Here is a 25,694-nt window from a genome sequence, read left to right on the forward strand (position 1 = left end):
CTGATGCTGCTTGGTAGTTCATTATTTCTGGTACATATGTGTTCTTTTGTCATCCATACTAATCCCATTGAAGGCTCTCCTCTGGGATAAATATAATTGGTATTGGTTCAGAATGTGCTTGTATACAACAGTAAGGAAGACTTTCTGCGGAAAAGACACCTTGGAGTAAAGCTCTTAAAGGTGTGGTTCCACAAGATGATAATCCCCACAGATTGTGCCATATTCTATTTGCATGTGCCTGATAAACAACATTCAAGTAATGAGGAAAAACCCAGCTCAAGGAGATAGCAGAACATTTTACTGTTAAATGATTTTAAAGTCTTGTTTCATAAAAGATATTTGCTTTATCATCAAGGTGCTTTTGATTAGATCTGCAACAAAAAGGGATTTTAAAGAGAAAAAAGTCACAGGCTCTATGAGCTTTTCTGTGTACTTAGCTGCTTATGAAGCATTAATGGCTTTTCTGGCTCTCAGGTTCTCTTGTGTTCTGTACAGTTATACATCTGTTAATAGCAGTAGAAATTTATGATTATAACGTGTTTACCTACATTATTTGTCTCTTGGGTATAAAATTAAATCCCCGTAGTCTTTTAGACAGTTATTGATATGAGTAATATTTTCCTCCCTTAACTCCTCCAAGAGTTTCTCATATAGTCAAGGTTCAACATTTTTAAGTAATCATTCCTGCTCCATTGTGCAAATCCAATCATTCCAAAGAAAGTTCCTAAGCCTCAGTGCTAGCATTCCACGCCAGCATTATATAACTCGGAACATTTTTATTCAAATATTAGAGAATGCAGTAATAAAAAAAGTTACTAAATATCAGCTATTGTTCCCCTTTTCCCTCTTCTCCCCCAAACATGTCGGCATGTGCTCACTCATTGTTCTACATATGATACAGATTCCAATCAATCCTGTGTCCTACCTTCTATAATGTTGCTCATTCTCTGAGTAGTATTCAGCTCCCTTTTCTGTTATTTGCCCTTATCGTAGAAGCTTGGTGGTTTCCTTTGATGCTTGTTGAACTGATGAAGACTAAATTCAACAACTTTTCACCAAAAATTTTTGACCAAATGAGACAATTAAATATTAACTGCAATTTTGACCCAGTTTTGAGTTTTTATGCAAATTGTATTTTGATCACTTTTTACATCATTGAATGGCGACAAACCGGTGCACACTTGATACTCGACTGGAGGTGCATTGGTAATTCTTTAACTCATTTGAAAATGTGCATTATTGACAGTTTACTGTGGCAATGTCAGAAATGGCTTTCTATTCATTTGGGAACTGGGCAGTTCCTTAACATTTTGCAGCACTTAAATTGGTATTTGGGCTAAAGTTCTCCTTAAAGATAATTCCCCTGTTCCAGCTATGATTGATTTCAATATTAGAAGTTATGTGCAATTAGAGTGTTAGCATGCCTTACATTCTTACAATACTACTTTGAAGTGACTTAATTTTCCTCCTGTAAATTATATGAATAATATATAAGGTGAAATTTGCATTCTCTTCCATACTTTTGTAACTGGTCTCTTCATAACTTAAAATTCTTTGAATAGTTGAATCTAACTTCCTCCAAACTAGTAAAATTGTGGTTCGTAAAAAGCTCTCCAAATGTACTCCTGTACACATGCATTCTCAAAGTAACTTACTAACAAAGTTCGTCCATGTACTAATTACTGCTGTGTTGCAAATTGTATTAGAAAATCAAGCAATAATGTTTTGAGAGTGTAATTATTTTTATTCTTTTTAATTAGGTAGAGCTAATTAAGGGAACTTTACAAAGCGTAGGACTGACTTTCCGCCAGGTCCAGGGCAGTGACGGAGATGCGGTGCACGTTAGTGTTGAAACCGTGACCCCTAACTCATCGGCCGCAGCTGCTGACCTCCAAAAGGGAGATCGTCTCATAGCAATTGGAGGTGAGAACATACCTTGTTTACATATAAATGCTGAAAAACCAGTAAATTAATTCCTATAAATGGAATTTTGCACAGTTGCAGAGCTGGTAAACCAGACTGTGCATAATCTGGGCAGTAGCATGCCCTCCCAAAAATACCCAAATATTGTGTTGCTCTAAACATGTTTGCCTAATGCATTCTTATAATTTGGATTGACGTTTGCACAGTCGGTTGCCTGCTTGGTTTATTTGTTTTCCATTGTTTTGTTAAATTGACCAGAAAGCCTCGAGTGAAAAGAGCAGGAACCCATGAGGTATCTGAGACAAAAGAATTTGATGCTGATACTCCAATAGTCGGGGAGCATTTGTGGAGAGAGAAACGGAAATGCCGTTTCAGGTAATTTGGGTGGAAGTGTTGGGAAAAACCATTTGGGTGAAAAGGAGGATGTTACATGAGAATGATTTTGAGGTGAAGTCAATGCAACTTGTGTTGTTTTCAGCACATACAACAAGCTAGCAGGGGAAATGTAGGGTATTGTCTGTTTGCAGCTTGCGTGAAACAAGAGGCAGGTTCAGCATACCCGTAGAAACCCTACAGTGCAGCAGGCCATTCAGCCCGTCAAGTGTGTGCCGACTCTCCGAAAGAGCATCTTACCTAGCCTCCCAGAGAAAAGTTGTGACAAAAAAAGGAACAGGAGTTTTGAATTCTATGTACCTTTACAAATTGGGGTTCGTGTACTGTAGGTCTACAAGGGGATCTATGAAATCATCAGAATTTCTGTGTATATTTGCAGTCGCAACACCATAAGCCACAAAACAGTGTATTTTGTATGTATTATTAGTTTTCCTGTAAGACTTGACTTGTCAGTACACTGTTTTCGTTGCTATTTACCAATAAAAATATTCTATACTCTTAGTATTGTTTTTCTTCGGGCAGCTGATGATGGTCTTTGGGATGTTACCAGCGGAAGGCCCTTAATCTGTATATTTTCAGAGGATTTATCCATATAGAAAAGCCTGAAATCCTCTGGTTGAGTCTGCAGTGGATTGTTGTGTATTCTAACTATGTTTCCTTTTGATTTTGACTGTGTGGATATCCATATGAAAGAGCTAATTAAAAATATTAGATGATGAATTTGCCTGAAAAGGAAGATTGTATTGTCAATGTTGTGTCTGAGTTTCTGAGGCCTAGTCGTCCATTCGGGGCCAACTCTGGTTGAAGAAATTGAAATTGCACCATTAATAATTGATAACTCTAACTTTTGTTCTCATTTTAAATGCGGAGAACGTTACGGTCACAATTGTGGTCCAATTAAAATCAACCAATTCACTAAGGTCTTCAAGAAAGGAAACCTCTACCTATCTGGCCAACATGCAGTTGATCTCTCGCACTATAGTTGGCGCTTAGTACTCTCTGCAAACCAGCCAGTTGGAAAATCAATCATCAAAACCATCCCAATGATGATAAATAATGGAATCTTGTCAATGTTGCTCCCACCCCAAAACGAATTCTCCAAAAAAGTGCTGTTTTGTATTTTATTAAGCCTTCGGTCTCTTCTTCTTTATGTCAATATTTTAAGTACATTACACCGTATTTGTGCATTATCATTCTGTGATGTGCTCGCAGTGGCAACTATATACCTCTACGATTAGGTGGAGTTTACTCAAAAGCTGCAGATCTTATCCATATTTTTAGTATCATCTTACTTTAGCCTGGCATTCCACGAGTAAAGCCATGAGAGATCCACAGTTTTGTATAATGTTTGGAGGAAACGTGCCTTGGGACCTTGAGCGTACAGAAATCTGAAGGAGGGAACAGAGGCACAAACAACAGAGCTTGCGATGTACTGTTTTTTTTTCCCTAAGTGACATGCTCTTTAAATTGGGCACATCTGGCCTGGTGGCCTGTGCTCTCTTAAGCACAGGAAATGGTATTGACGTAGATGTCCCCATCCATACTCACCTATTAGGGTCGCGATGAGACACCTGCCAGAAATAATAGAGGAAGATAATATTTTGCTTTTTCCTCGGGTCCTTTTTATTTTTAACCCCATCACTGTGACCAGCATAAACTCAGCCTCTCACAGAAGATTAACATTGTTTCTGTTTATCTTGCCTTTTATATTGATTTAATTAGCTGAAAGTTCCACTGGGTCATTAAAATCTGGAAATTGCCTTTTTATTTTCAAACTGTTATGAGTTTGGTTTAAGCATCGTCTATTCTTGCCAGTGTTTGCCCCCTCACCTTGTCTGAGGGCATTGGATTTTTCTGGGCCTTATAGTTAACCAGACTTTCTACTTTACCTCAATATTCATATGTGAGCCTTCACCATAAATGTTAAATTGGTTCAATCACCAAGGAGTATGATAGCCAAGCTCAATGCTGTCCTCAAGTGCTGCCAGCCAACTTGATTATGATAAGTAGCCATAAATTGTTAAATCAAATTTGTTTTTTATTCCTTCTGTTTGCAGATTCATTTCTGTAAATGGTTGACTGAGAATAGTAGTTGGGTTTCACTGGAGATATAAGTGCTACATACTTTCTCGTGGCAGAGTTAAATAATAACCTACATTTCCTTGAATTCTTCAACACAATTTTCTTTTTAATAAACTCTGTTGAAAGCTCCTTGTTTCAAATTTGGATTCTACACTATTCCAGGGATTCAGATTGGAAACCCAGTCGCTCATCATTCAAGACTGGCTGTATAAATATTTCCTAGATTTAAATTATGCCTGAGCGCCCATCTCAGAACATCGAAGGTGGGGAGCTGAAAGAAGTCTGCACTGTATGGTTGAAGGAGAGGATTTTATGTGGAGGTCAATAGGCTTCAGTTGGATCCGATTTTAACCATAATATTGGAGCAAGCCAAGTGTACCACTACCAAATATACTCCTGAGACTTTGCAGCTGTAAGTAAGTTGCCAAAAACTGTGGATTATACACCATGAAGAAGAAAAACAGAGGCAGTACCTTGCCACAGGTCCTTTATCCACCTGACTCTAGCATGCCAACATTAGTGGGACTGATTTTAAAGGTTGATTTGCCCTCTGTTTGTGTGGTTGTGCTCTACTGCCAGTGCTTTCAAACAGAACTCCGGTTTGATGTAGAAAATTTCTCTTTTGTTTAAAAAAAATAAATGTATGCAGCTCCATTCACCACATGAAGGGAACTCAATTCAATTCAATTTCCATTACAATGGATCTTGTCAGTTTATTGGCCAATATGGGAGTTATTGTGTAGCAGGTGCCACCATGAAATAATAGTGTCCATGAATTTTATTTGTAGTTCTGCCTTATTCATCTGAGTATAAGTTGAGAGTTAGCACCTCAAAATGGCAGTGATTCAGAATCCTGCCTTTTGCTTAAAAAAACAGAAAGATTTTCACATCCATAGCTGAAAGCAAAGCTAGAAAATTTAAAATCAGATAATGCAGTACAACTTAAATTGTGGCTGCATGAGTACATGCTGTAGCTTTCTTCCTCCTTCCAACACAACAACATCGTCTTCAGTAAGTTTTGAAATATATACTCTATTTTCTTCAGATTAAATGTAGAGCGAAATAAATAGACCTAAGCTCACCTTTTGTATTTCCTGTACCGTTCCCCTCTCACCCATATGCTCTCTGATCTACTTTGGCTTGCATGCAAGCAACATATTGATTTTGAAATTCTCATTCTTGTTTCAAATCTCTCCGTGGCCTCACCCCTGCCTATCTTAGTAACTTCCACCTTCTGAAATGTCTGCAATCCTCTAATTCTGACCTCTTGTTCATCACCAATTTTAACTGTTCCACCGTTGATGGCCATACCTTCAGTTAACGGCACGGTAGCACAGTGGTTAGCACTGCTGCTTCACAGCTCCAGGGTCCCGGGTTCGATTCCCGGCTCGGGTCACTGTCTGTGTGGAGTTTGTACATTCTCCTCGTGTTTGCGTGGGTTTCCTCCGGGTGCTCCGGTTTCCTCCCACAGTCCAAAGATGTGCGGGTTAGGTTGATTGGCCAGGTTAAAAAATTGCCCCTTAGAGTCCTGGGATGTGTAGGTTAGAGGGATTAGCAGGTAAAATATGTGGGGGTGGGGCCTGGGTGGGATTGTGGTCGGTGCAGACTCGATGGGCCGAATGGCCTCCTTCTGCACTGTAGGGTTTCTATGATTTCTATGATTAACCAGGCCTCAGGCTCTGGAATATCCTTCCTATACCTCTCTGCCTCTCTACCTTGCCTTTCACCTTTAAGACACTCCTTCAAACCTGTTTCTTTGACCAAACATTTGGTCATCTGACCAAATATCTCCAAGTTGGTGTTGTACTTCATTTTACAATGCTGCTGCGGAGCTCCGAGGCATGTTTTATTACATTAAAGGCACAATATTTATTAGTGTTATTATTGTACAGTTCAATAGCTCCATTATCTGTCATAGCTCTGTGATATATATGTATATATCTCGCCAACATTACAGGTTTCTGTTCCTTTGCAATGTGCTTTGCAAATCTCATAACATGGGATCTTCACTGCACAGCACAGAGAGCAGTGAGATGCAACCTCTTAGCAGTTTTACCATAGAGTGACACGTGTTGGTCAGGTCTCAAGGAAGATATCAATGTCGTAAGATGCTCTTATCTGATTTCTAGCAACTAATTTACTGGAAATGCTTTTAAAAATTGTTTCATGGGATGTGGGTGTCACTCGCAAGACGAGCATTTGTTCTCTATTCCTAATTGCTCTTGAACTGACCCATTTCATAGAGGAGTTAAGAGTCAGCTGCCTTGCTGTGGGTTTGGAGTTGCATGTAGGGCAGACTAAGGATAGCAGATTTCCTTCCCTAAAGGACATCCCTAAGACATTAGTGAACCAGATGGGTTTTTGCAACAATCAATGACTGTTTATGGACAAACTTTATATTCCAGATTTATTAACTGAATTCAAATTCCACCAGCTGCCATGGTGGGATTTGACCCATTTCCCCGGAGCATTAGCTTTGGTCTTCAGATTACCAGTCAAGCAACATTACCACTATGCCACCATCTTCCCTCTTCATTCAGCCAGAGTCAATGAGAGTCAAGAAAAATGCCAAAAGGTAGTTCAGCTTACCCATAGGATAAATGTTGGTGAAGTAATGAGCCACACAGACCAGGTCAACTGCTGATCTGTGCTAGATTAGTTGATTTAAGCCAGATTGTAGATGTGGCAGAAAACTTGCACTGAAAAAGGGTGTGAGGAAACGAGGAGCAATTTTTCCCATCCCTGCCTTCCCATGATCTGTTGCCTCCTGTTGGAAAGTGTACATCTTCAGAATTCAAGATCAAACTAAGATGTGATGCTCCCCTACATGCCCCTCCTGCTGGAATTATCTGCCAACACTCATCCCCTCAACTTGTATCAGGCCACTCAATACACTGGAAGTACTATCAGTGCCCTCTTCACACTTTTCATCATCATAGTTCAGGAACCTAGCTGTTGGTTCATTTCCCTCTCCCTAGTTTGAGGTGCACAGAACTCAATTATTGTGTACCCACTGTTACGATCCCAGTTGGTGTTATAACTGGACAGGATGGAACCCTGGCTCAGATGATCGTAATGGTTATTTTAGTTTTGTTTCACCAAATGTGGAGGAAATTGAGTCAAAGGACTATTAATTAGCTTTTAACAACAAAAGAAAACATTTAAGCATTTAACAAAAAAGGTTTATAATGCAATACTCTATGTGCTCCTTTAGCTTAACTCTTGCACACAGGTTTAAGGTTAATACAGATGATGAAATGCATTTGAAGCTACAATCATCATCAGCATACAAAGGCAACATTTGCAGATTTCTCCTCCGAGTCCGTTCTCCCCTCCCCCACCAAGACCCAAGATGGTGGTCATATGAGGGTGTGTAAACTGCACTTCCAAAAATACGTTTTTAAAATCATCTCTCGGAGCTATACACTCAGTGATCCACATTCCAAAATCTGGTTCACATTTTCCAAAGACCCAGTTGACCAGAACCCTTGCACTTCCTTTAATATTGAGTCTGTGCCAGGATTTTGAAAAAACGCTTTGACCCTGCCATACTCTCAATGAGATTACACAGTCGATCTGTCCCAACTTTTCTTGGTTCTCTGAGCAGACCTCTGTTCTGCCTTTCGTTACTACTCAGAGTTTTAGATGTCCCTGAAATTTTCTGTGTTACAGCTCTCTGGGCCTTTGGTATTTCCACTCGGTCACAGAATCCCTACAGTGCTGAAGAGGCCATTCGGCCCATCAAGTCTATATTGACTTTCTGACAAAGCATCTTGCCCAGGGACTCTCCCCACCCTATCCCTGCAACCCTACACATTTACCATGGCTAATCCATCTAACCTTGGAAAGGGTGCAGAGGAGATTTACCAGGATGTTGCCTGGTATGGTGGGAAAATCGTATGAGGAAAGGCTGAGGGGCTTGAGGTTGTTTTCGTCAGAGAGAAGAAGGTTAAGAGGTGACTTAATAGAGGCATACAAGATGATCAGAGGATTAGATAGGGTGGATAGTGAGAGTCTTTTTCCTGGGATGGTGTTGGCTAGCACGAGGGGACATAGCTTTAAATTGAGGGGTGAGAGATATAGGACAGATGTTAGAGGTAGGTTCTTTACTCAGAGTAGTAAGGGTGTGGAATGCCCTGCCTGCAGCAGTGGTGGACTCGTCAACGTTGAGAGCGTTCAGTGGTTATTGGATAAACATATGGATGATATTGGAATAGTGTAGATTAGAGGGGCTTTAGATTGGTACCACTGGTCGGCACAACATCGAGGGCCGAAGGGCCTGTACTGCGCTGTAATGTTCTATGTTCTAACCTACACATCTTGGGACACCAAGAGGCAACTTATCATGGTAAGACGTATCACAACACCAGATTAAAGTCCAACAGGTTTATTTGGTAGCACAAGCCACTAGCTTTAGGAGTGCTGCTCCTTCATCAGGTGAGTGGGATTTCAGTTCACAAACAGGTCATATAAAGACAGCAAACCCAATTTACCAGCCAGGACAGTTAGAGCGATTTTGCAAGCCCAGGCAAGCCGTGGGGATTACAGATAGTGTGACATGAACCCAAGATCCCGGTTGAGGCCTTCCTCGTGTGCGGAACTTGACTATCTGATCAGCGACTCTGCGTTGTCGTGTGTCGTGAAGGCCGCCTTGAAGAACGCTTACCCGAAGATCAGAGGCCGAATGCCCATGACCGATGAAGTGTTCCCCAACAGGAAGAGAACACTATTGCCTGGTGATTGTCGAGTGGTGTTCATTCATCCGTTGTCATAGCGTCTGCATGGTCTCCCCAATGTACCATGCCTCGGGTCATCCTTTCCTGCAGCGTATCAGGTAGACAACGTTGGCCGAGTTGCAAGTGTATGTACCGTGTACCTGGTGGATGGTGTTCTCACGTGAGATGATGGCATCCGTGTCGATGATCCAGCACATCTTGCAGAGGTTGCTGTGGTAGGGTTGTGTGGTGTCGTGGTCACTGTTCTCCTGAAGGCTGGGTAGTTTGCTGCGGACAATGGTCGTTTGAGGTTGTGCGGTTGTTTGAAGGCAAGAAGTGGGGGTGTGGGGATGGCCTTGGCGAGATGTTCGTCTTCATCAATGACATGTTGAAGGCTCCAGAGAAGATGTCGTAGCTTCTCCGCTCCGGGGAAGTACTGGACGACGAAGGGTACTCTGTCCACCATGTCCCGTGTTTGTCTTCTGAGGAGGTCGGTGCGGTTTTTTGCTGTGGCACGTCGAAACTGTCGATCGATGAGTCGAGCGCCATACTCTGTTCTTATGAGGGCATCTTTCAGCGTCTGGAGGTGTCTGTTGCGATCCTCCTCATCTGAGCAGATCCTGTGTATACGGAGGGCTTGTCTGTAGGGGATGGCTTCTTTAACGTGTTTAGGGTGGAAGCTGGAGAAGTGGAGCATCGTGAGGTTGTTTGAAGGCAAGAAGTGGGGGTGTGGGGATGGCCTTGGCGAGATGTTCCTCTTCATCAATGACATGTTGAAGGCTCCAGAGAAGATGTCGTAGCTTCTCTGCTCCGGGGAAGTAACCGATTAATCGGTTGCATTCTTGGACACACGTATCTCCATCAAGGACGGTCACCTCAGCACTTCACTGTACTGCAAGCCCACGGATAACCTCACGATGCTCCACTTCTCTAGCTTCCACCCTAAACACGTTAAAGAAGCCATCCGCTACAGACAAGCCCTCCGTATACACAGGACCTGCTCAGATGAGGAGGATCGCAATAGACACCTCCAGACGCTGAAAGATGTCCTCATAAGAACAGAGTATGGCGCTCGACTCATCGATCGACAGTTCCGACGCGCCACAGTGAAAAACCGCACCGACCTCCTCAGAAGACAAACACGGGACACGGCGGACAGAGTACCCTTCGTCGTCCAGTTCTTCCCCGGAGCGCAGAAGTTACGACATCTTCGGAGCCTTCAACATGTTATTGATGAAGACGAACATCTCGCCAAGGCCATCCCCACACCCCCAGTTCTTGCCTTCAAACAACCGCACAATCTCAAACAGACCGTTGTCCGCAGCAAACTACCCAGCCTTCACGAGAACAGTGACCACGACATCACACAACCCTGCCACAGCAACCTCTGCAAGACGTGCCATCATCTCACGTGAGAACACCATCCACCAGGTACATGGTACATACTCTTGCAACTCAGCCAACGTTGTCTACCTGATACGCTGCAGGAAAGGATGTCCCGAGGCATGGTACATTGGGGAGACCATGCAGACGCTATGACAACAGATGAATGAACACCGCTCGACAATCACCAGGAAAGAACGTTCTCTTCCTGTTGGGGAACACTTCAGCGGTCATGGGCATTCGGCCTCTGATCTTCGGGTAAGCGTTCTCCAAGGCGGCCTTCACGACACACGACAACGCAGAGTCGCTGAGCAGAGACTGATAGTCAAGTTCCGCACACATGAGGACGGCCTCAACCGGGATCTTGGGTTCATGTCACACTATCTGTAACCCCCACGGCTTGCCTGGGCTTGCAAAATCTCACTAACTGTCCTGGCTGGAGACAACACACATCTCTTTAACCTGTGCTTAACCCTCTCCCCACTCACATTGTCTGTACCTTTAAGACTTGATTACCTGTAAAGACTCGCATTCCAACCATTATTTGGTAAATTGAGTTCGTGTCTTTATATGCTCTGTTGCGAACTGAAATCCCATTCACCTGATGAAGGAGCAGCACTCCAAAAGCTAGTGGCTTGTGCTACCAAATAAACCTGTTGGACTTTAACCTGGTGTTGTGAGACTTCTTACTGTGTTTATCCCAGTCCAACACCGGCATCTCCACATCAATTTATCATGGCCAGTCCACCTTACCTGCACATCTTTGAATTGTGGAGGAAACCCACGCAGACACGGGGAGAACATGCAAACTCTCTCAATTGCCTAATGAACCCGGGTCCCTGGAGCTGCGAGGCAGCAGTGCTAACCACTGTGCCACCGTGGCGTCTTTACTAATTTCTCTGTAGATCTTTAACCCTAGTTGTGTGAAATCCTTACTCCATTATAAGGTTCCAGCTTCAAGAAGAACTTGAGAGATGCATCCTCCTTCTCTCCCAGTCTTCAATTGTTTGTAGCACAGTTTTTGGGCTACAGACCACAGAACAAAGGAAATGGTTTGCTCCTCCATTACATACTCCAGTTGCTAGGCAATTCTGTAGCCTGCATTCCAAAGCTTTAAAACATAAGAATCTCAGCTGGATATTGAAATTGAGCCGCACAGACAAACATGTATGCTTTGCCTGAAAACTAATCACAGTTTCCGTACAAGCACAGAAACATTAAATTAAACCTATTTAAAATACCTTATTTCTAACGTTTACCCATACATTCCTCCAAAACTAACTAGGTTGGCATGGTGGTTAGCATTGCTACCTCACAGTGCCAGGGACCCATGTTCAGTTCCGACCTCGGGTGACTTTCTGTGTGGAGTTTGCACATTCTCCCCATGTCTGCGTGGAATTTTCCGGGTGCTCTGGTTTCCTCCCACACTCAAAAGATGTGCCGGTTAGGTGGATTGACCATGCTAAAATTGCCCATTAGTGTCAAGGGGATTAGCAGGGTAAATACCTGGACTTATGGGGATAGGGCCTGGGTGGGATCGTCATTGGCGCTGGCTCGATGAGCCGAATCGCCGCCACCTGTACTGTAGGGATTCTATGAACTGTTTTCCTAACACCATCTATTTCTCAGTCTGAATTCAGTGCTGATCAGGGTGTGAATTTGGGATCTTCTCCATCATCATAGCGGATATCACAGCACAAAATGCACTTACATATTGGTCCATCATTTAATCATGATTAATTAATCTCCTTTGCACAACTTATCCTTCCTTGTTGTTTATGCTTGAAGGTTTATAGCAGTAAATGACATTTCATTGATTTTAACCTGATAAAGTTCACATAATTACAATAAATCTAATTCCTGGACAAGTAACTGATTGAATTTTACTGTGATGCACTATATCCATAAAAGCAACAACAAACACAAAACAGGATATTCAAAGATGCGAGCTGGGTGTGAGAGACAAAGGTAATTTTAGTATTTGACTACACAATTCTCGCCTGAATCCTTGAGAACAAAATTCCTTGAAAGAAAAAAACAAGCTTGAAAATTGTCCAGAAATAGACCTCTTTAGCTTATCCCTGTGTACAATTCAGTGTGTGCTTTACATTATAAACTCACGCAGATTTAAATTAAAAGATTGAAAATGCTAATTTTATAGCGGTGGATGAAATTGTTTCTCTGCTTTTATGCTAATGGTTTGACTCAGTTACTTGTTCAGTAATTAGATCCATTATAATTATGATGCAAACTTATCAGGTTAAAATCAATTAAATGTCACTTAACTGCAACATGCTTTAAGCTTAGACCCAAGGACCAGTATAGCAAAGGGCCTGAATTAACCTCTGTAGATAAAATGATTAACCCCATGTACTTCAGCATTCTAAACAATTGGACTATATTTTAATCGTGCTTTCTACAAGCCAGTTTCATCGATTATTCATTGTAAGTAAAAAAAAAGAAAGATTGTTCTACATTATCTCTCTTTGATTTTGAAAGGAATTATGCGAGGGAAACTTTTTAAGACATTGTATAGCGCATCTAATGGAAACAATTTTCATTCATTATTAAATGGGGACAGGTTTCTCCGCAATTTTGCAGTAACTAAAGTTAAAATGACCTTTAAAACTTTAAAATGGCAACAGGGCCCCAGCTGTCTGAGAACTCAGGCAGATAATTTGATTTATAAATGAGCTAGGATTCTAGGTCCTAATTAAATTCTAGTTATTTGAAATACTATAGGCACCCTATATGTAAGATTCCAGCCTATGCCTATCAGACAGAAGAATAGTTTCAATTGGTGGCAAGTGTTAAAAGCTTACAGATAAATGCATCATATCGTAAATGGCTGAACCACCAAAAATGTTGTTCTGAGAGTGGTTCCGATTGCTTAAAAGAAATGACAAGTATGTAAGAAGTGAACAAGATATGATTTCTATAGTGAACAGCTGTCTAAAGTAAATGGGTTTTGAGGTCTTGCCTTTACCTTTAAAGAAGGGATATTCAGTATCATTTATAGTCCATCTGTGGTTATTATTTTCATGCTTTTCATTGCCTTTGTCCCATGAAATGTCTAAGAGGTGCATCAGGTAAATCACCTCCCACACAATCATTTCGAGGTTTTGTCATAATTCTTTGCAGCACTTTACAGTTTTCAGATTTTTTTTTGCGAAACAGTTTATGCACTCTGTAAGTCAAGTATTGTTGTACAGTATTACATTCCCACAGTACCTCATAGCTGTTGTAATGGCCTATTTCAATAAATCGATTAACTTCAGCCTTAACGTTAACAATTTGGTGGATGCTATTTCCTACCTTTTCATATCAGACAGACAAAATCATTCAACATGTCACACAGTCTCTGATATCAAAGGTGGGCAATGATTGTTAGTCCTAAGGAACATTGTCTCATTCATAACAGGCATAGAACTGCAGATTTTAGTTCACTATTGTGACAACACCCAAAAAACTCAGGAATAAGCTATTGACCCCTCGAGCCTGACTTGCCATTCAATTCGATCATTTATGTTTACCTCAACCCCATTAATGCACCTTTGTTCTATGTTCCTTAATGTCCTTAGCTGACAAACATCTATCAATCTCAGTCTTAAAAAGGTCAATTGACCCAGCATCCATTGCCTTTTGGTAGAGTAAATCCAGTTTTCCACTGTTATTTGTTTGAATAAGTGCTTCCTAAATGGCTTATGTCTAATTTTAAGATTATTCCTCCTTGTTCTGAATTTCCCACCATACAATATAGTTTATCTGTATCAATCCAATAGAATCCCTCAAGTTTCAATGCCTTGATTAACTCAACGTTCTAAACTCAAGTAAATGCAAATGAAGCTTATGCAGCTCCTCTTCTCATGATTTACTCTTTTAAACCCTGATATTCTGGTAAATCTTTACTGTACCCCTTCTAAGGCTAATGTGGCCTCCGAGGTTTGCTGTCAAAACTGAGAGTAGCATCCCAAATGGACTTGACAAAGACTCTGAGCAATTGAAGTATCCCTTCCTCACTTTTTAATTCCAGATGTCCTCGAGATAAAGACCATTGCCTCAAATCTTTTGATTACTTTTTTGTGCCTCTGCACTGACATTTAGTGATTTGTGTATCTGGACACCTAAATCCTTCTGCTCCTCCCCAACTTCTAGTTTTCCACCATTTTAAAAATATTTGGCGTGCTCAGATCCACAGTGGGTGACCTCATGCTTCCATACATTGAATTCTATCAGCTATAGTTTTACCCACTCACTAACTTTTTTTGTAACTTCTAACTTCACCCTCATGTCCAAAGATGTGCGGGTTAGGTTGATTGGCCAGGTTAAAAATTGCCCCTTAGAGTCCTCAGATGCGTAGGTTAGCGGGATTAGCGGGTAAATATGTGGGGGTAGGGCCTGGGTGGGACTGTGGTCGGTGCAGACTCGATGGGCCGAATGGCCTCCTTCTGCACTGTAGGGTTTCTATGATTTCTATGATGTCTTGCTGTGCTTCCCAATTCAATGTCATCTGCAAACTTGAAGGTAGAACTCTCCATTCCTTCATTCGTGTTATATGCTGAAAAGCTGAATCTCCAGTACAGAACCCAGGGAATTTGTTGCATCCAACTAATTAGAGAATAAACCCTTGATCTCTACGCAGTGTCTCCTACCTCCCAACCAATTAGTAATCCATATCCAACAATAATGTAGCAAGTCTTTCTTAGAAAGAATACTGCCCTGAGAAGAATCGTCGTCATTTTCAAGAAATCTTTGGCATTAGAAGGTAAAAATCATGCACTTTGAAGATAAAAATTCTTGATTTCTCGAGGAATTAAGGGTTATGGGGAGAGAGCGGGTAAATGGAGTTGAAATCAACCATGATTGAATGGTGGAGTGATCTCGATGGGCCGAATGGCCTTACTTCCGCTCCTATGTCTTATGGTCTTATGGTCTAAAACGAACTGCAACATGTACAGGATAATCAGGAGTGGAAAGATCCATCATCATGTTTAATAGAGAACCAAGGTAGTTCTAAATGTATTTGTATTTCTGAATGTATTTTCCATTCTTTCTATCATGCTTGTAATTTTATTGCATAAAAATTGACAGTACACAAACATTTTGGTGGAAATATTTCACTGCTGGTGACCATAAGTGACTTGTGTACAAGACAAACGCCTTGTGAGTTCATTATTTTGGTTAAAATGTCTACATTATAGTAAGCTGCTTCACTTTTTTAAGAGGAGATGTGAATAAAGGCCTCAAAAGTACATCAGATATTATAATACAACACTAGTGGGACTCCTGGAGTTTCTTCGCTTAGTCTGGAGGATCTGCTGTTCTATAATGACAGCCAGTCATAGACGGTGTAGTGCATATTGTACACGGTGCGAAAATTCAATTATGCACCTCTTTAAAGCCATAAGAATAACTTCTTGAGGTTGATAGCTCTTCAGAGATCGTCACATCAGTTGGCGATCATGCTGGCTTTCTTCTTTTAGTTTCAGATGGAGTTCGCACCTTTTTGTTTTTTATTTGGACCTTCCTGCATGCTGATCTTTTAGTCACATTTATATGCACATTTACATGTGCACTTGTATTAAATCTCTGTGCTTTGATCTTTCTACTGCCTTTGAATGGACAATTTTCCAAAGGAATTTTTATTTATTGATTGTTCAGTTTTAGCTCCTATCAATAATCAGAGACTAGCTATGATAAGATGCACTCTACTTCATTTGTTTTAGAAATGTTTTGCAGAACATTACCATTGTGCTATGTTTAAATCCACAAGAGAAATTAGGGGTTGGAATGAAAATATTCCTGTTTTGCAGAACATGAAGGAACAGACAAAAATCTAGGCAAATTGCTGGACAGTTTACATTACAAACATTTAGTAAAATAGGCATATATTTATGAATCATTAAAAAGAAAAATTACAGCCTTTACTTGAAACTTGTATTCCAATACAGCACGACTGAAATCTAAAGCTAACCCAATTGAAATTAAGTATCTATTTAATTCAACATCATATTCAATTTCCTGTCGTGCACTAAGGAAAAGAGGGTTTAAGTTCAGACATTTTTGTTAAACTGATTTAAACTGCAAGTAAAGGTTATTGTTCCTACTTGCTAATTTACTGTAATAGTAAGTGATTGACATTCCAGTATATCCAGCAACTTGAGCATATTGCAGTCAAGTTGCAATGAAACTAGACTGGAAATCAATAATGGTAGGAGAACATTATTAGATAATGTAGAAAGTATTATCCCTCTGCTAAGGGTATGCATGTCTTCCTTTTAAGACTGTAATGCCCAACTAATTAAGTTCATTTGGGTCAATTAATTATTACCAGGTTGTATGCAAGAGATCTTTGGTCTTGTTAGTCCAAATAAATAAATTTAGAACTTGCATTTATATGATGTCTGTTATGTCCCTGGGATGTCCCAGTAGATGAAAATAATCATTGCCAATCTGCACACATTGAACAGATCAAACAGATCATCTGTTTTGGTGGTTTTATCAAGGGATAGATGTTGATCAGAGCTCTAGAGGACATGTCTACTCTTCTTCAATGATGCAGAGATATTTTAGGTATACTTAGGAGCAGGAAGACAGCATCATAGTTTATGACACTGCGGCTTTGAAAATTTGTTTTCCTGCAAACTTATTCTATACATTACAGATGATGTATAATATCTGCAGATGAATGGAAAATGCATACATTAGAATTTTTAAAAAGTGTTTATTCTTTTCCACAAACTTGAAGTTAAAATTTTAAAGTTTATTAATTAGTGTCACAAGTAGGCTTACATTAACATTGCAATGAAGTTACTGTGAAAATCCCCTAGTCGCCACATTCCGGCACCTGTTCAGGTACACCAAAGGAAAATTTAGCACCTAACCAGCACATCTTTCAAACTGTGGGAGGAAACCGGAGCACCCGGAGGAAACCCACGCAGACACCAGGAGAATGTGCAAACTCCACACAGACAGTGATCCAAGGCTGGGAATCGAACCCGGGTCCCTGGTGCTGTGAAGCAGCAGTGCTAACCATTGTGCCACTGCTATGGAACACTTTGAGCATTTATAGATGACTGAGATGTGAAAGAGTTTCCATTGTACATTGGGTTTTCAGAAAGTGCACTGTGCATTTAATGCAATTTAGATAGGTGTGCCTCTGAGCGGGGTGTGGTGATGATATTTCAGGTACCTTGTGCTTAAAAAAAAAAACTGGCAAGGACATGGCTTCAACATATCTCTCAGAATGCACATTATGTCATGGACAGTGAGAGCCTTTTTCCTCGGATGGTGATGGCTAGCACGAGGGGACATAGCTTTAAATTGAGGGGTGAGAGATATAGGACAGATGTCAGAGGTAGGTTCTTTACTCAGAGAGTAGTAAGGGCGGGGAATGCCCTGCCTGCAACAGTAGTGGACTCGTCAACATTAAGGGCATTTAAAGGGTCATTGGATAAACATATGGATGATATTGGAATAGTGTAGGTTAGATGGGCTTTAGATTGGTTTCACAGGTCGGCGCAACATTGAGGGCCGAAGGGCCTGTACTGCGCTGTTATGTTCTATGTCTACTGCTTATCTCGCAACCACTTTATGCCTACCTACCAGTTGTTTCTGCCTGTCCTGCCCGTCATTTCTTCCCTCCCTCTCCCACTCTACCCCAACCATGCCATTCCTTTGCTAGTTCAAAAGGAAAATCAGAGTTGTTACCCAGGGTGTTGCTTCCCTCAGTTGCTGGCTCCTTGTCTATGTCAAATGCATGTTATTCCTCCTTTAAGAATTATTTTCTCAGGTTAAAATGTGTTCAATGAATAAAGTTATGAATTAATATTTGTGTGCATGCATTGAAACTATTTTTTTCAGTACTAGTGCAGCGTTTATGTCTTAAAATAAATAAGAGGCTAATAACCCCTCAGATTGGGGGTGGGGGAACGAAAGTTTGGTTGTTGGGAGAACAAAGCTTTTGCTAATTTATAGTTGAAAGTAAAATTAAATTGTATTTTCCTGAAATTTTGAAGCTCCTCATTGATTTTCAAAGCAACTACAAGTAATGAACAAATGAGTGGTACTCCTACTTTTCATTATATGTTTGTTATGCAGAATGAATGAAGTCCTAACTATGGGTAACATGGTGAGAGCACTTAAAAGGATTTCATATTTTGTCATGAATATTAGGAGACTGACAGTCTTCATTCCCTAAAGTGTCTGTTGTGCAATTATATGTCTGATCTCCAAGTTAAAGTAGCGCAGTATCTTCTCCCTTTTGCTTGAAAATTCTAAGATTTTAGTGAATTTTCTTTTAATTGTATCAGAATAATATTTAGTTTTGCTGTGTATTTTTTTTGTATTGTTTTTCTAATCCAGATTTGCTTTGATTTGTCAACAGGAGTCAAGGTGACATCCTCCGTCCATGTTTTGAAGCTTATAAAACAAGCTGGTGACAAAGTACTGGTTTACTATGAGAGGCCTGTAGGTGGACATCAGAATCAACAATGTAGCTCTCTTCAAGATAACTTTGGTCAGCTTGAGGACACAGGCTTTGGTCCACAGTTCGGTCAGCCAGCATTCGATGATGATGGTGTTTTAGACAGTGCCGATGGGAAAGACTTAGATTCTGAATTTGAAGAATTGGTATGTCCTGAGATCAAACCACCACCCATAATATTAAAGGAAGATTTTGCACCAACTAATCAAAGTCCAAAGCGCTCAGTAGCTACACTTGCCACAAAGCCACTCGGATCTATATCTCCCATTCTGAATCGCAAACTAAATTTGGGGAATTATCAAATTCCCCTGAAATCACAGCAAAAAGACATGGTTAAATCTGCTCAACCAAAGTGTTTAGATATCCCTGATGTATCGCAACAGCCAAGTAAGCCAGCATTGGGATCCACAAATAAACCTCCTGTGCCCCCAAGGCCTCAGATTAAGCTTACTTTGGCTCCCTCTGAAACCCAGTACCAGCTTGAATCAGGAGATGTTGCTACAGAAAAACTTGACAAACCACCACCTTCCATCAATAGTGCAGAGAAAAGTATGGAAAAGAGTATAGGCAAAAATGTAGATCCAAATGAGGATCCACCACTGTCCAAGTCAGCCGCAAGTAAACAAGATTCTAAAGATAAAGCTCCTGAAGCTACCTGCAATATACGTGAAGGAACAGAAGATAATCAAATCTGGGAATCACCAGAGATTCTCTACCGCAAGAGATTTGGGAAATGGAACAAGGCAGCATGTGTATTTGAGGTTGATAACCACCATAAGTATGTCAATGTTGCAATCTGGTGTAAAGAACCCTTTAAACCAGGTGGTCTTATTTGTTTAGGCCATGCAAGTATAAAACTTGAAGAGATAGCAATGGAATGTCTTTCTACAGCATCACTGGAGTATCAAGCAACATTCAGGCTAAATGCCCCAGAACCCAAAGCTGTTGTTAGTAGGACTGCACTTCGAAATCTAAGCACTCATAAGGGATTCAATGAAAAATTGTGCTATGGTGACATTACACTAAATTTTACATATCTAAAGGAGGGTGATTCAGAAAACTCTAGTGTTCAAGTAGAAAAGGAGAAAGAAAAGGAAGATACTTCACAGGAAGACATTCCTGCTGTCAGTAAGGAGGATTATCATCCACAGTGCTCGGAGAATAAGCATAATTTCCAAGATACTCAATTTCAGAACCCAACCTGGTGTGATTACTGTAAAAAGAAGGTCTGGACCAAAGCAGCTTCTCAGTGCATGATCTGTGCATTTGTTTGCCATAAAAAGTGCCAGGATAAATGTTTAGCAGCAGAATCACACATGTCTGTTGCTACAGAAAGAAGGGTTGACTTGGAAGCAAAGTCATCCTTTAACAGGTCCACTGGATTAACACGGCATATCATCAATACTAGTTCACGCTTTCTGAACCTAAGGCCAGGACCCAGAGCACGTCTTGCTGATCCTGGAGTTGATTTGGTTGAGCCATCACCAAAGCACACTCCAAACACCTCAGACAATGAAAGCAGTGACACAGAGACTTACAGTGCCAGTAGTCCTTCCAAACGGCTGGCTTCTTCCACAGGAACCAAATTACCAGTGAAAAAAGAAGGCAGTCTTGACGATAGTGTATTTATTGCCGTAAAAGAGATTGGTCGAGATCTGTATCGAGGATTACCAACAGATGAACGCTGTCAAAAACTGGAGTTGATGTTGGACAAGCTACAAAATGAAATAGACCAGGAACTAGAACACAATTATGCTTTGATGAAAGAAGAGAAGGAGAGCACGGATCCCAGAAAGAAGTTGCTCCTGTCTGCTGCCCTTTCAAAGTCAGGTGAACGACTGCAAGCCCTTACGCTGCTCACAATCCATTATAAAGCAGGGTATGAGGATTTAGAGTTAAGCGAGAGTGCATCATCTTCAGAACAAGCAAGAAAAGTCACAAAGCTTTCAGATGACATCTTATCCATAACAGCAGATGACATTGACATTGCCAATCAGATAGATGTGCAGCCATTTACTGATGTATCAAATGAGCAAATTATTGATGATGCTGAATCTCTCTCATGATTTCAATTCAATTTCCCAATGAATGTAGTAAACCAAATTTACTATTCTGTTGATTTTTTTTGCTTCTGTGCAATAATGCAACTGTTATTCTGTCTTGTGAATTTGACTTTTAATGTGACTATGGTGTCAACAAACAACACAGCCAGTTCAATCTAGGATTTTCCCTCCCCCACACAAGTTTTTTTTGTTAGAATGTTAGAGATATATTTAAATTAATTCTTGGTGTCATGGTACTCTGCAGATGAGTCCGCAATATGTTGGGGAGGTGTATTAAAGTCTCTTTTGGGACCAGGTTTCAGAATTTGAATCATGTCATAAACCTGTAATTCTTTAAGTTCACCTTTTCTTTTGTTCTTTGCGTAGACGTTTCTTTGCCAAACGTGTATCAATATAGCAAATTGTGTGGTGAGCTTTTGTGTCTATTAAAGGTATTTTAGTAAAGCTATGTTTGCTACTATATATGTTTCTTTATGAATATTTGTAATATAAGGGATGACTACTATGAACCTCTGAAGTACTTGTGCAAGAGTGCAAAATAAGGCACTGACACTTTCTCATCTTTATTGAAATAGTGATGTGTATTACAAAGAGATGTCTATTCAATTCATACTTAACTATGTATTGCATTGTAAAACATGCAACTAGGTTTACTAAGCAGACCTACAGGTATTTAAATTTGATAGAATGTAACATAATTCAAACTGACTTAGCAGCTAGTAATTCTTGCACATGTAGGAAAATTGTTACTGAAAGCTGAGAAAGTAATGCTAATTAATTTGAGAGGTTTTCAGTTTGATTTTGTTTAGTGATTGGACCTTAGTGTTCCACTCCTCCACCCCAGCAGAATGAAAAAATTGGGTGTCTAGAACGTGAGCACTGCCCAATAAATATGATATTGCGAAATTGTTGTTTTTTGTAACCTCATTTAATTTTATATATATTTCTTTTAAAATGATTAATTTTCTCTTTGTATACAAGTTTAACCCAAAGTAACATCAGCAGGCCCCATTATGCTGATGCATTGGACTCTCAAATCAAGACCAAACTTTCAATGGAAATGCACTTCCCACTACACAGATCTTTCCCCGTTACCCTGTAATTCTTGCCTTTTCAAGTGTATATCCAATTCCATTTTTAAAGTTACCATTGCTCTGTTTCCTCCACCCCTTCAGACAGTGTATTCAAAATCATAACTTCCTGTGTAAATAGACCTTTCATCTTCACTGTGCTTCATTTGCCTATTGCCTTAAATCTTTTTTAAAAACTTATTCATTCATGGGATGTGGGCATCACCGGCTAGACCAGCATTGATTGCCCCTCCCTTATTGCCCATCCCTAATTGCCCTTGAGGACATGGTGGTGAACCACTGGTTATTGAGCCACCCATCAATAGAAACAGTTTCTCCATCTTAACCCTATCAAATCTCCTTTTGCCTTGTCTGCTCTGTGGAGAACAATACCAGCTTCTATAGTTTCTCCACATTATTGAAGTCCCTTTTTTTAAAAAAAAGTTATTAGTTTCACAATAGGCTTATATTAACACTGCAATGAAGTTACTGTGAAAATCCCCTAGTCGCCACACTCCAGCACCTGTTCGGGTACACTGAGGGAGAATTTAGCATGGCCAGTGCACCTAACCAGCACATATTTCAGACTATGGAAGGAAACCGGTGCACCTGGGGGAAACCCACGCAGACACGGGGAGAATGTGTGCACTCCCCACAGACAGCGACACAAGCAGGGAATCGAACCTGGATCCCTGGTGCTATAAGGCAGCAGTGCTAACCACTGCGCCACCGTGCTGCCCTAGAATGATACCATTCTAGTAAAACTCCCCTCAAAAATCGATGCATATGCATCCAGGTGAAAAATATTGATACCAAGGAACAGAACACTTTATTTTGGCCATCTTTATAACATATGCCCCCGTTTCTCTCTTGCTCTGCTTAGTTCAATCTTAGATGAGTAACTCCACACCAGTGTGAAACATTTCCACTTTCTACACTGGCCAACGGTAACCACCAAGGAAAATGACAAATTGGGAGCAGTCTTGTTGAATTAGCTTGGAGGAAACGTTCATTGCATCAGTTCGAGCTGGATTAAAACATGTGAAGAACCAATGCATCCTAACCCCATTCCCCAAGGTATCAACATTTGAACAAGTTAACAGTTGCACAAATACTAACCTAAATTATTTTTTCCTCATCGATCCAGAATGATAATGAGTATAATGAACTTTGCCTAGGAAGAAACTTCATTGGACTATTCCTACATAAACAAAATCAATTAATTAGAAAAAAAATCAATTTGTTTCTAAACACCAATTTTTCATTTAAGGATCCACAGATCCTTAAAGGTGGCAGCACAGGTGGAGAGGGTGGTCAAGAAGGCATATGGCATGCTTGCCTTTATTGGACGGGGCATAGAATATAAAAGTTGGCATATGATGTTGCAGCTGTATAGAACGTTGGTTAGGCCACGTTTGGAATACTGCGTCCAGTTCTGGTCGCCACACTACCAGAAGGACATGGAGGCTTTGGAGAGAGTACAGAAAAGGTTTACCAGGATGTTGCCTGGTATGGAGGGTCTTAGCTATGAGGAGAGATTGGGTAAACTGGGGTTGTTCTCCCTGGAAAGACGGAGGATGAGGGGCGACCTAATAGAGGTGTATAAAATTATGAAGGGCATAGATAGGGTGAACAGTGGGAAGCTTTTTCCCAGGTCGGAGGTGACAAACACAAGGGGTCACGGGTTCAAGGTGAGGGGGGCAAGGTTCAATACAGTTGCCAGGGGTACGTATTTTACACAGAGGGTGGTGGGGGCCTGGAATGCACTGCCAAGCAAGGTGATTGAGGCGGACACACTGGGATCGTTTAAGACTTATCTAGATAGCCACATGAACAGACTGGGAATAGAGGGATACAAATGAATGGTCCAGTTAAGCACGAGTGGCGCAGGCTTGGAGGGCCGAAGGGTCTGTTCCTGTGCTGTTTTGTTCTTTGTATGTCCTTCAAAGACAAATATTGCTGAAATATGAGTCTAAAGAATATCACATTTGGCAAAATACTGTTAATTTTCAGATATGATATATGTTTTGCCCCAAGTCATTTGTTCACGGCAGAACTGATAATATACAAAGTGAAATGTCCCTAATTTTCCTTGGATATTGATTCACATAATCCAACGTATGCTTGTGAAAATTCAATTTTTGACCACTTTTCATCAAAATCTGCTTGGCTACGAGAGAGTTTTGGTGTCTCTATTCAATTATCAAAAAATAATGAGCCAAAACATTTTGATTAAGATGTAATTCACGATTCACTTGAATAAATTTAAAAATTACATCAATTGCCCAATCCTATGTACAAACGTTTTTGTGTTGAGGGAGAATTTCGGAGTCTGTCAGCTTAGAAAACATTTTCTGCATGTTATCCATACACCTTCTCAACAAATTTCCTTCCTTGTGCTCAACTTTTGGTGACTTATTGTGTTGCAACTCGATAGGTAGCAACAAGTTTCTGGCCCCTCTTCAAACTAGTTATCCCATAACATGAGCTGATAAACAGATAGGCCAATTGTTAATTTTCTTGGAGAAAATGACATCAATTATAGTACCTCCACCCACACTTAAGATCAGATAACACTATTGATCAGTGACTTCGTAGGTCTGTATGTCTTGGTGCTTCTATGAAGTCCCCAAGATGTTAAAATTAAGTCCTGGGCTAATAGCAATCAAACATTTAATGCATTTGCTTTAAATTTCTCAGTTTGAATGGAAACTTTAAGCCATTTAAATAGGTTAGTTGTTCTGCTGGAAGAGTGGACAGGAGTTTTATATGAAAGCATTAAGCATGCATCAGTTACCATATTATGGATTTATTTCAGACCCTAGGTGAGCAATGCTACATCATAACCTCCTACAGGTCTAAATTATTTAAAAGGGAGCTAAATGAGTTTCTGTTCAAGGCTTTATCTCACTGTGCTAAAGATATGTTGGCTGATGTGCTGTGCGCTTCCTGAAGTCTCCTAAGGAACTTGTTTTCATTGCTTTTGGGTTTGAAGAATTTATTTTTCCCTGATATTTTTTCAGCTCTTTTGCATCTACCAGGAGATCACTTGGGTGGAAAAATCATGATGCTTCAACTACAATACAACTTTGTGAGACAAGCTTGATGGAGGCCAGTTGATCTTTTCCAGTCTGTTATTTTAGTATATAGCAGCCACATACAATAATGTAAAAAAGAAGACAATTCCTCTTGTTCTAATTTGCTGTTAAATATAATCAGATATCTAAGAATGCAAAATAATACAGTTCAAAGTGGGACCATACCCAAATAACAGCTAAATTAATAAGACAGTGACATTTTATTCAGAATATTTTTATTATAGACATTTGTCCAGGAAAGTGAAGGTACACACACCCACATACACATCTGATTGCAGATTAAGAGCCCACTTATTGATGATCAGAATATTTTGTTTACATCCTTATTTATCTTTTCTCATCTGTTACACTGCACAAAGCGGCCAACTGTCCGATCTGTCTGTGAACAGTGATTATATTTGCATGAACAGGATACGTTGTCTTAACCATAAAGTTGATGTTTCATCACTGTGCAATAAGAGCCATTTATAAAAGCCTATTTT

At 40.3% G+C, this 25,694-nt stretch overlaps 1 protein-coding gene across 1 annotated transcript in view; it reads left to right on the top strand.

Annotated features, from left to right (window-relative positions):
* The window catches only part of pdzd8 (PDZ domain containing 8), a 201,095-nt gene extending 179,607 nt beyond the window's left edge, over nucleotides 1-21,488 (top strand). The window contains exons 4-5 of the mRNA XM_078223246.1: nucleotides 1,761-1,923; nucleotides 18,883-21,488. Of these exons, the coding sequence (XP_078079372.1) occupies nucleotides 1,761-1,923; nucleotides 18,883-21,047 (2,328 nt within the window). The 3' untranslated portion in view covers nucleotides 21,048-21,488. The remainder of the gene's footprint in view (nucleotides 1-1,760; nucleotides 1,924-18,882) is intronic.
* The last annotated feature ends 4,206 nt before the right edge of the window (nucleotides 21,489-25,694 follow it).

Source organism: Mustelus asterias, chromosome 11 (assembly GCF_964213995.1).
Source record: "Mustelus asterias chromosome 11, sMusAst1.hap1.1, whole genome shotgun sequence".
Lineage (NCBI taxonomy): Eukaryota > Metazoa > Chordata > Chondrichthyes > Carcharhiniformes > Triakidae > Mustelus > Mustelus asterias.